Raw genomic sequence first — 12,137 nt, forward strand, 5'->3', positions numbered from 1 at the left:
TACTGTTGGCGCTGCTCAGCATATTCTTTTGACATTTGTAACTGGAACATCTTCTTTAACTTGGCAACGGGCACCGGCTTTTTCAAAGCTTTGATGTTGTCCTTCAGCTGTTTCTGGATTGCAACCTGTATCCTTTTCTCCTCCGCTTCAACCTTCTTCTCGGCATCAGCCTTCTTCTTCACAACTTCTTCAGCTGCAGCCTTTCTCTTAATCACAGCTTCTTCGGTCTCAGCCTTTCTCTTAATTTCAGCTTCTTTGGCCTCAGCCTTTCTCTTAACCTCAGCTTCTTCGGCCTCAGGGTCTGTTTGGTTGGGCTGTGGCTGTGAAAAAAGCTGCTGTGTGTTGTGAGCTGTGGAAAAAGCTGTTGTAGGCTGTAAGCTGTTAAAAAGCTAAAAACCGTTTGGTGGAAACCACTAAAAGTTGTTAAAAATTCTTCGATATATGTTTTCACAGTTCCATCCGAAAAGCCACTAAAAGCAGGTCCAGGGGTACTTTCAGATTTGCACTACGAGAAAGTCGGCTTTTAAAAAAAGTTGCTTCCTAGATTCAGCCCTTTGGTTGGCTTTTGACTTTTAGGGGGGCAAAAGCCAAAGCTAAAAGTCAAACCAAACACACCCTCAGCCTTTCTCTTATCCTCAGCTTCTTCTTCCTTCTTCTTCTCAGCTTCTTCAGCTGCAGCCTTTCTCATGATCTCAGCTACTTCGGCCTCAGTCTTTCTCTTATTCTCAGCTTCTTCTGCCTTCTTCTTATCAGCTTGTTCGGCTTCAGTCTTTCTCTTCTCAGCCTCCTCAGCTTCAGCATTCTTCATCTCAATCTCAGCCTTCTTCTCAGCCTCTGCCTTCTGTGTGTTGGCAACTTGAATGGACCTATCGCTCCTCCTTGAGTAAGTTATATGATCCTGGTGCAGTTGAGTAGAATAGCCAAATTAACATATTTGTATTATGAAAGTGAATCATTTATATTATAAAAAAAAGACACGAATTGCATGAACAAAGTTGGGCAGTAGGATGCTGCATCCTAGTGTCCCTGCTCAGAGGCTCCTCTTCTGTCTCAGGTGCTCCCTGTTCAGAATATATGATTAATTGCAAGTTGGTATAGGCTATGATTACTACAGTAGGTGGGGGCCGATTGCAACTAGGGTCTGCTTTCACTTGGGTATCAGATGATCTTACCACAGGCCGTTGATCATTGCCAGGGGGTTTGAGGAAGCCTTCCTCTTGCGAACAGTAATTCGTGGTGCACGAGTTGGCTGGCTATTGGGAGGGGACTGTAATTGTAGAAAAAGGGAAAAAATCATAATATTAATCAGAAAAAGGAGTTGATGGTAATAAAAAAACACAATAAACTAACCTCGCCATCAATGCCTGCAAAGTGCTGTGGGGAATACATCATTTGCAAGATATCATCAAGACTTCGGATTGCCCCATGTAAATCAGGAGGTGCTGCTAGGGGGAAGAATAAAAAATATAAATGAAAAAATGGGAATAATCAAGATGAGAGAAAACATTTTTTTAAGCATGGAAAACATAGGTAGGCTTACTTCTGTTTAAATTTCTCTCTTGCAGATCAATGTCATCACCACACGATGAGGTTCTCATAAAATCTAAGATGTCATCAAGATCTCCACCACTGTAATCCAACTGTATTTCTTCAGTATCACCTCCTCCAGATTGGTCTTCCGGTACATTTGAAGTAGTTCCTGATCCTCCATTCAAATTTAAAAAAGTGATTGAAAGCACAAAGTGATGTGTATGGGCAAAATTGCAACTTGTATGGTGGGTGGTTGCAACAATAATATTATATTGTATGCAATAAAAAATATCTGCTCCTGCTCTAGTGTCAATTGCAACGGGACTCCGTATAATTTCTTCACCATCACCTCCTCTAGATTGGTCCTCCGGTGCAATTGGACTAGTTCCTGATCATGCATACAAATTTAAAAAATGATTGTAAACGCAGATTGATGTGTTTGGGCAAATTGCAACTTGTATGGTGGGTGCTTGCAAACAATAATATTATGCTATATGCAACAAAAAATATCTGCTCCTGCTCTAGTGTCATTCTTCACCTTCCTCCTGCGCTCTTTGGCAGCTCGCTTCTCAATGATAGCGTCAGCGATAAGCTTCTAAATGCCAGTGTAGCACTCGTGGTGAGCTTTTGCCATAAGGTCGCGGGATATTGTTGAATACTTCGCAGCCTTCTGTGCGTACGACTGGGCTTCACTAGTGCTTTCATCAAACGCCTTCAAGATGTTCAGCGCATCTGACTTCCTACTTCTTCCAACTAAATCGGTAATGCTCTGACCAAAAAAAGATCTAAAGCTAGGGTACTGGTAAAAGACTGGGGGTTGGATATTGAAGGAAGCATGACAGGCGGGATCATAGGATGTTCCAAGCACATCAGCAGATGTGCCAGTAGCAGTGGGTGCTGCTACTAGGGCAGATGCTGCTGCTCCTGGGTTAGGTGCTGCTGTTGGGTTAGGGACTGCTACTGGGGCAGGTGCTGGTACTGGAGCATGTAATATTGCTAGAGCACCAATGAGGACGTCGTAGCACGTGTCAGTGAAACTTCTCAGCTGAAAGTAAAAAAACAATGATAAAATGATAAATGAATAACAAATTACAACTATTGTGGAGTATCATTTGCAACTTACCCTGAGGTGTCCAAACTCAGTGGTGCCAGGAGGAACATCTCCCCTGAGATCCTTATTTGCTATCGCATCAATCATCTTGGAGTCCAAGAAAGCACATCGACGGATTGAAAAAGGACTTGTGTCAAATCTATGCTGCAGGTTGTCGACATAAAGCATCTGCATGTTTTTAACATTAGGTAAAAGACACATGGGTATTTTAGGTTGAATTCATATAATGAAAAAAAGTAAACCAAATTGGCACAGGTGCAATAAGCCAGTTGAAATAGAAAATACTAAAATTATTGCTACTTTATGAACAACATAAATTACAAAATACATGTGAATGTGTGAACTAAGCTATCATAAAAAAATCAAATTGCAACTTGTAACATATGACAGTTGTAACAGTAAACATAAAACAATTACTACTTGTGTAATTGGAAGAGTAAGTTGCAAGGGCAAAAATTGAATGTGTGTGTTGAACTTACAGCTACGAAGATCCCGCATCCACTGATGGGTGCGTTAATGCCTTTCTCCGCAAAATCCTTTCTATAAAGACGAGCAGCTATGTTGAGCCTGTCTACTACATCTTTGCACCAGTTCTTGTTGCCCATGTTCTGAATGTCCTGAGTGTACTTTACATCATCAATCCTGATGCGAGTGTCAGTGTTGGAGAATAGCAGACACTGAAATGCTGCCATGAAAAAGGCTCTCAGGCCCAGCTCCCCAGTGAGAATCCTCTTCTGCAGTCTATCAGTGATAACAGATATATTGATACCAGATATGCGTCTATAAGATTTGCCACAAATTTGCTCCCCCAGCTCGTCCCGCAAGGCACGAGCATCTGCATCAGACATGGGGGGCGGATCACTGCCAACGTTTGGTAACTGCAAAACACACCAAACACTGTGCTCAATGATTGGAATCTCTTTTCCACCACCAATCTCTAATTTCATCGTTTCTGGGTTAAGCTTCCGCATCAGCCAGCTGAGCAACTTTCTGGACAATAAGTGCGGCTTGAATCTCAGCAGGCCGCCAAACCCCTTAGCAACTACTTCACTTTTCAATTCATCAGATAGAGCATTCACAAGCTTTATAAACTTCCCAGGTGAGCATCGTATAGCTCGTGTCTTAGTTATACCCTTATTTTCATCACCACCAACAATACCAACATTGTCATCGCCAGAACCATCGCCACCAGGAACAAACTCTGGGTCTTGTTCATCATCACTTTCGGTATCTTGTATAGGAGGGACTTTCAACCTTAACCTCTTCCTCATTTCCTTCAATTCATTTTTATCTAATTGCTTTCTCTTGTTTTCTACACGAGGAGAGCGACGGACAATATGAGCGTCTTGCTGGCCTGTGACATTCTGTTCTTGATCCATTATAAAAAACACTGAAAAAATAGGAATGAAAAAAACATGAGGGCACAAATACATGGTATAGATCTCATAACCAAAAATTGCTAATTAACAAACTAAAACACGCAGTACAAAATAGGAACAAAAAATAGTTACAATACACACTAATGCTGCACACACACATTAGTACTGCGACAGAATTGCCACATGCGCCATAAGCCAGTTGCAACAAGACTGCTAAAATAATTACTGCTGGGACAGTTGCAACAGTGAATTTAAACAAATAACTAGTTGTATACGAGCACAGTTATAAAAGACAGGAATAATGTATGTGGGTTGAAAGTAAAAATTATACAGTTGCAACTTATGTGATGGACCAGTTGCAACAAAAGGTACACTGCAGTTACAAAAAAGTGGAAACATCTGAGTTGATAATCTAAAACACAAACTGCTTATTCAAAATGAAATGTATCCGCATAAAATACAACAATTAATAATTCCAATCAACGAATAATACTAGTTGCAACACTTGAGAAAAAAATGGGGTTTACCAGTCTATTACCGAAAATAACAAAACAAATCCAAAAAATGGGGACAGAGAAACGGGAGAGAGAGCGGATGCGCTTACACGGCGGGCGCGCGCAGACTACTCCGGCGCGGGCTACGTCGCCGTTCGCGGTCTACGTCTCCGGCGAGCAAACGATTCTGACGGGAGCCGTTCGCGGAGAAGTGTGGAGGGGGCCGGAGCGAGAACGTGCGGGATGGACGAAGACGGGAACGGGAGCGAGCGCACAACGGCTACGGCGAGGGCTACGTCGCCGGGGAAGAGAAGAGATTGAGTCGTTCGCGGAGGGCCGGGGAAGTGAAAAAAGCGCAGTCGGGGCGGGGAAGTGAAAAGGCGCAATAGCGGAGGGGGCAGTCGTCGGTTCCGCTGCATCGGTTCGGCTGGGTGGATCGGTTGGCTCGGACCATGTGTACCTGTACGCGTAGGTTGGACCTGGGTGCATTCTCTATATTGAATGCACTCAGGTGTAATATATAAAAACAGTATATATATATATATATATATATATATATATATATATATATATATATATATATATATTTTTATATATTACACCTGAGTGCATTCAATATAGAGAATATATATATATATATATATATATATATATATATATATATATATATATATATATATATATATATATATATATATATACATACATACACACACGTGTGTAGATGAGATCTTATTGGATCAGTTAGTGCAGATGTTGTAACAATCATTGCAATTTTCTTGGGATTTCTCTCTACATAAACACACATCCAAGGCAAAGGCAATCTGGTACCACTCAAAACTTCCGTTCCTCTGATTATTAACATGGTTAGCTAGTAGTTTTCCCTACGAAATCAAAATAGATCAACCCACACCCATCATCCGGTGCACGGAAGTTTTACTGGCACCAGTACCTAATGATACAGAAATTAGTTAAAGACGCGAACAGAAAGTCTCTATTGGCGGTCGTCATCAGGTTCAAATGTCATAGAATAATACGGTGCGGAGTCAAGGATTCTGGATTCGTTGCAAGCGCGCTATCGGCACGAAGGAAGCCGTACGAACAACCCAAGGCTACAGAAGCTCTCCTGTTTTGTTCACCTCTCTCCTCTTTACTGGGCGTTTGGCACAGCTTCTAGCTTCCGGTGGCCAGAAGCCCCCCAGAAGCTGAACCAAACAGGAGTGTGGATAGAATAAAATAGGTAACACGAAACTATAGATGACACTATTTAGAGTAATGTTTTGAAATATAAAGGATGAAATAAGAGATAAGATAGAGAATCTGCTGAAGATAACCTAATTAGTATTAATTACCGGCCGCCATTTCTTTAGAGATCAGAATTCCAAGCTGTTTGCAACTCGACGAAGACAAGTCTCACAAGAATCTTCACCAAAGTTTGCAATCGGTTAATTATGTAAAAATCGTTTGCAACTTGACGAAGCTTAGCATCAGAGGCAACAGAAACAACCATATTACTCCCAGAAGTGACTCTCCTAGGCGGCGAAGAGATCCATACATGCAGGTTAGTCCACGAACGAAACCAAAGCAGCGAAGAGATCCATATGCTTCAACACACCAGTTGAAATGACCCACTAGCGATCAAGACATTACCTGTTTGAAATAAAGAGTGAATTAGACAACTTAAAAACTAATGACCAAATAAATCCTTACTTAAAGCCTATAGAATATATATCTACATAGGTGTGCACTGTGATTTCACTACGTATTTATTATCCTAAACACAAAAGAGTTTTGTTCGCTTAATTTTAATCTGTACCGAATTCTACTGCTTCTACAATGTTTTATCTCTATGAATTGCAGCTGCAGCCATCCGCGTGAACCAATCAGGCGGCAAAGGAACTGCGAGTCTGCGATCCACAGCATCGGTTGTGCACAAGTGGACACATAAACATGTATATATATTCATAGGATTGAAACGGGCACCCTGAAATAAAGTTTCATGTGCCGGTTTTGCAGAGTACTGGCCAGAGCTGGAGGAGTCTCCAAATATGCGAATTAGGGTTTTGCTCTTACAAGAAGATACATGGTGTTCTAGAACGGTCAATAATGTCCCAAAGACAATATAATACCTCTACTGATTCCAATCTAGCATGACTGGACAGTCAAGTTGGTCAAGCTACTGGTGGATACAAAAGCACTTGATTAGCAGGATCGATGATACTAATAGGGGGCCAGGGATAGTCATCACCTTATTTATATCTGATGCATACATGCACACACTGTAGCACAAAAAAAAACCCAAGGATGGCAACGATCCGGTTTGATTCCCTTACTGACGCCCACTGCCGAGGAAGTAATGTCTGTCATGAGTGGACAACCTTCCAAGATTTGCTGCCTCCAGTATTCTCAGAATCTACAGACTTGCCACCACTTCTATTTCAGATGAAGGAATTGTGTCTGCAGCTGTATTAAATAATATATCTACAAAGCCTGATCCTCGGTACCCAGCACCCTTGATGCTGACGACAATTCGCCTGTTTCATAAAAATATGCAATTTGTAGCTCGAAGACCAGACCCATTATGATGCAGTCTGTAGCTCCAACCGTCTTGCCATATTAAAATAAGTGATGAGTATGGCTCAGTTAGCAGTTGCCGTAGTGGAAGGTCAGCAATGAACTGATTACTGATATAGAGCAAAAGCCGCAACCCGACTTTGTGCTTCCTGTTCATAAAATTGGTTCAATAATAGCAATTTAGATAAGATATAGGATAATATTCTGTGATTTGTTACGCTGTTACGCACTGATATCTCAGTATATCATGCACATATAATGATAATTATTATCATGGAGACAAGTGCCTTACCAGAATAATAATTAGCTGAACCAAAGTATTTGTGAGAAGATATATCATACAAAGTAACAGAAAAAGTTATAACCTGAACATATCCATATTCTTCATCCAGTTCAGGTAACTGGATTCTCCAGCCTTCCTACTTTCACCCACAGCCAGTACCTCCCCATAACACATTAACAGAGAATATACAAATTTGCCATCTCTCTCGGATATTTTGTGGTGCTCTCCAACCAAGTTTTTGACAACTTTTTCGTAGAACAGCTTTCAGCATTTTACCAGTATCCCTCTGCAGTTGAGGAAAAAAAAGATAGAAATTAGTGCATAGTAGCACAACAAATCAAACATGAAACAAGTGCACTTGGACATTCTTCCATACATCACGTTTCCAAGAAGATGGCCATAACCATCATGTAATAATTTCTCTATTTATTGCTGTTTCAAGATTTCTGGAGCCACTGTCTCTCAAACAGATGTGTCTTCAAAGAACATGTTATCAAGATCTACCACCTCTTCATCTACCTCCTTTCTACAAGTTCTATTGACATCCTTAGAAATCGACTTCGTCAAATCAGATCCTTCATCTATATTGCCTAGACTCTCAGTATTACCTCGCTCTACAAAAAACTACACATTGGAGACCATACCAACATCTGAAACTGCGGTGAGGATAGTTTAACAGATTCAAACAAAAGGTGAACCATGAACGGAAGGAGAGACCTGATTTGTTGTGAAACTGAAACAGATTTCTCAGTGAACAATAGTTTCAATCTTGTATAACCATTTTGAGTTATTTTTTTCAAACAGTAAAAACATTGGGCTACTTAGATTAACACACCAAATCAATTATTTGTCTCCTGCACAAGTTCATGATATAGAGGCTCTTCGTATCCATGGGAAGTTCAGTACAACTTCAGAGAAATATGAAACAGAACAATACAACAAAATCCAATGGTTCTTCGAAGAGTACTAAAGATGACTCAATTCAAGTGATAAATTTTCATTGATACCACCTCTTGCTGTTCCCTGTATTGACCAATCCATGCAACTTGCGACAACAGCCCATCATCCGGTGACACATTCTCTTCTCTCCGGCCACCGATTCTAACTTCCAACAACTCAGTGCACACCTTCACCTCCTAAGGTTCACAACTCTGTGACACCCAATTGTCCTTGACTATGGACGATACAACAACAGAACCTTCAGCTCCTGCATCACATACCAACAATGTAATCATCACATGATTCTAACATAAAAAAAGCAACACCTGATTAATCAACCAATCAGCACCTGTATAAGTGGAAAAGAAGAGACAAACTCAACACTTCAACATTTATACAATATTGGAAAAGAAGAGACAAACCAGCAAGTTCATGAATCATCAATAGTATTGGCCGAAATAACATCTGAAGAGGAAGCCTAAGGTCTAGGCTACATAATGGATCCACATCAGGGAAAGAAGCATCAAACAGAAGAGAAATATATAAGACAAACAAAGGAAAGGAAGCAAACCTTCCTGCTCCCTATCGAGATCCACTTCTCCGATTATCCATGTGATTGCTCACATAGTCAGGTTGATCTCACCAGTGGCCTTGGGTGTGACAGCCACGTCACATATAAACAAGTAAATCACAGAATGCAGGCAAAGGATCAATGATGTAAACTTTGCTCTGTACACACATTTAGGAGAAAAGTCACATATTGCAAATGAGCACCCTGGTAGACTGATGAGAACACAAGCACACATGGAGAGAAATATGTATAATCATGTTGAACCACCATCGCCTAATAAACCTTAAACCCTTTAAGTTTCATACCTGCAAGAGAGGAAGTGGTGCTGGTGCCAGCGTTGGATTACTTGAGGGGGAGTTCATTGCCAGGCAGATTAAAGAATAGCCAGTCCAACACCGATTCAAACGTCATTGAATCCTACCACAATAAAATACAAGACACACAAAAGGACATGAGAACACAAGCTGGACCGAAAAGATTTCTACACAAACAAGGACGGCGATTCCTGATCCACAGTGTACAAAATACAGAGTTCTTGTTCAGATGAACAAGCAAAAGCTGGCCTCACACCACAAACAGCAGCCACCAACGACTAATTTGATGAACCCTGTAATCTGCGTATCATAAAAAAGGTAAACAAATCCTCTTGTATGAATTCATGAATCAAATAGTATGATTGATTGGATTTTAGATTCTGATTACCTCAGTAATTCACTACGTTTCGAAAATATTAGACTCAATAAAAACTGGGTCTAATTGGCAAATCAATCAAGACAGGAGAACACAATTCAGAACAATAATAGCTTAGTACAGAACACCTTGTAACAGCATGTACCAGATTAAAAACGAAATTACCCACGATTATTTAACCACTTCAGATCCTTTTACAAGATAACCCAGGCTAAACCATACCACAACATACCAGTACACGTCACGTAACAATAAAGGTAGCCGCAAGCAGAAGCAGAAGAACACGTCACGTAACAATACAGGTAGCCGTAAGCAGGAACAGATTTCTTAGATCTTGTCGATGTCCTCGTCCTCGAACTGGATGTAGTCGCTGCCCTCCTCGCCTTCCTCGGGCCCATCGACGTCGACGCCCTCGTTGAGCCTGAGCGTGTCAGGAAGCTCCCCGTAGGCCTTGAGCAGGCGCGCCTCGTCGTTCATGTACTTGAGGATAACGTCGGCCTTGTCGTCCTGGTAGTCGCGGAGGCCGACGAGGACGATGTCCCCAGCCGCGATCCAGACCTTCTTGTGCATCTTACCCCGGATATGGCAGAGGCGGCGCGTGCCATCGACGCAGATGGCCTCGCACCGCCCGTTGCCGAGCATCCGGGTCACCTGCGCGTACTCCTGCCCGTCTTCCTTGAAGACGAGCTCGCGCTTGTCGTCGTCAGCCTCGTTCTTTCCTCGCTTCCGGTTCTTGCCTCCCTTACCCTTGTTCTTCGGCATCTTCGCGGAGGACGAGAGCGACGAGACGAAACCCTAGGTGCGAGATCGAGTTGGGGAAAGGGAGGTGCGCGTTGCGGAGCTGGGTGCGGCGGCGATTTTATCTCTATCTCTTGCCTACTACACGTCTCACGTGTCACACTCGACTTCTCACAAATCAAACATGTTTAGCTTTAGCTAAATTAAAATATATATTATTCGGTTGTCTGTGCGTTACAACGGCTCACAACAATACTTATATAAATTATTCATTAAAAAGATTTTAAGATTTTTTATTGATTGTCTCTACTCTCTATATAATTTTTTTATTTACTTGACTAACCGAGTCGATATCGTGGTAAAGAAAATGTCATGTAGACAGGTGATGCCGAGCTATCGAATAGGTACCATAGGCAGCAAAACAGGGACCCTTATCTCTCGGTCTGGAGAAGGACACGACGAAGACATGGACATCTGGATGCGACATAGGTAGTATACCGCTAGATACATATAGGAAGAGAGCACACAAGTGGAGACAGAAGCATAGCCAGAGTAGCTCCAAACCGAGAGGCACCCGCACGAGGCGTCAGTCCGAAAAGAGCGAGAGAATGCGAGTGCCTTCCAGCCCTGGACCCACCGTGGCGACACAACACCACCACCAACTCCGTAGCATATGTCGACTGCTGCCGCGCTACGGGCCTTGGTTGTCCAATATCTTAGATCTGAACTCGTCATCGCCAAGATAACCTAAGCGTGACAGGCGACATCGTGTCCTCCTCAGCGGCACGCACGAAGAAAAGCCAGGAGCACGACTGACTCGCCCGTACCTGCGTCGACGAGCGTCGGTCGGCTTATGGCTGCAACCGTGGGCAGAGGCAGCAGGTTGGGAGGAAGAACAGAATGCGAGAAGACGAACGGAACGTCCGACGACAGCGAAAACGATGGTGTGTGCATGATGTGAAATACCCTCGTGGACGTGCAATAGCCACTGCGCGGGTCGGTGTCGATGCTGGTGTCGGACGAGAATACGGGGAGGAGATGGCTGCTCCCACGTCCTCTGCTGAGAATGGGTGGCGTGGAGGTGGAGGCATAAGGGGAGAGAGAAAAGAAGCAGGATGACGAACTAGGTCGCGATAGCTGAGGCGAGGACCATCGTTATCACGCGGATGTATAGATGGCCAAATGGGTCGTGTCTGACGGGCTGGTCCGGGGCACAGCCCATTTAATAGTGCATGAGCCAGCCCGACACGATCGTCGTGTCGTGCTTGGGTCATAGCCTCGGTCCGTAGTGCTGATCCGACCCGGCACGATTATATTTTTTTATTTTACAAAACTCGTTTATACATATATACAATTTATATTCAAAATTAAAAATATTTAACCATGATGTTCTACTGGTTAGATGGCTTCATTCTGTGTCTCTAACCCCATCTCTGTACAACTTTTTTAAATATTTTACGCTAATTTAATCACCCGACTGGCTAACGGGCCGGACGTGGAGGTTGTGTGCATGGAGGGATACAGCGGATTAATTGAGATAGATGTAAGGGGTTATTTGTAAAAATATGACGCAGGACGATGGTTGAAACTGATGCTTTAAGTATAATAGAGAATAGAGATTAGAGATTAATGACTATAATGTACAGTAATTATTGTTGAATTAATTATAAAATCTGTTTTATAACAAATTCATTTGAATAAAAACATTGTTTATATTTTCTATACATCTAGTTAAGCTTTGAAAAATATAACATGCATAAAATTAAAACAGCATTTAATTTAGAATAGATAAATTGCTATCAAACACGAATTCGTCCGCTCACGGTTT

The 12,137-nt window shown here is 42.2% G+C and overlaps 2 protein-coding genes across 8 annotated transcripts; both read right to left on the minus strand.

The window, feature by feature from the left end:
- Window positions 1–420: 420 nt before the first annotated feature.
- On the minus strand, window positions 421–9,548 carry LOC103629473 (uncharacterized). Of its 7 annotated transcripts, none has more exons than XM_035959957.1 (12): window positions 9,187–9,548; window positions 8,882–9,039; window positions 8,382–8,578; window positions 7,381–7,657; window positions 6,763–7,237; window positions 5,867–6,164; window positions 3,121–4,031; window positions 2,654–2,809; window positions 1,541–1,699; window positions 1,351–1,442; window positions 1,173–1,267; window positions 421–898 (listed from the first exon to the last, which is right to left on the minus strand). In XM_035959957.1, the coding sequence occupies exons 6-9, from the start codon at window positions 5,874–5,876 to the stop codon at window positions 1,604–1,606; spliced, it is 1,173 nt and encodes a 390-aa protein (XP_035815850.1). In that variant the 5' UTR covers window positions 5,877–6,164; window positions 6,763–7,237; window positions 7,381–7,657; window positions 8,382–8,578; window positions 8,882–9,039; window positions 9,187–9,548; the 3' UTR covers window positions 421–898; window positions 1,173–1,267; window positions 1,351–1,442; window positions 1,541–1,603. The 7 variants fall into 7 exon arrangements, with proteins under 7 accessions (XP_035815850.1, XP_035815848.1, XP_035815845.1 ...); XM_035959956.1 differs by having other exon boundaries at window positions 533–1,061; window positions 7,454–7,657; XM_035959955.1 differs by adding an exon at window positions 8,733–8,795 and having other exon boundaries at window positions 5,867–7,657.
- A 172-nt stretch (window positions 9,549–9,720) lies between these two features.
- Window positions 9,721–10,475, minus strand: LOC100282617 (eukaryotic translation initiation factor 1A). Its single transcript, NM_001155525.2, has one exon. The coding sequence runs from the start codon at window positions 10,331–10,333 to the stop codon at window positions 9,899–9,901; it is 435 nt and encodes a 144-aa protein (NP_001148997.2). The 5' UTR covers window positions 10,334–10,475; the 3' UTR covers window positions 9,721–9,898.
- Window positions 10,476–12,137: the final 1,662 nt, after the last annotated feature.

The sequence above is a fragment of the Zea mays genome, chromosome 6, assembly GCF_902167145.1.
Source record: "Zea mays cultivar B73 chromosome 6, Zm-B73-REFERENCE-NAM-5.0, whole genome shotgun sequence".
NCBI classification, from domain to species: domain Eukaryota; kingdom Viridiplantae; phylum Streptophyta; class Magnoliopsida; order Poales; family Poaceae; genus Zea; species Zea mays.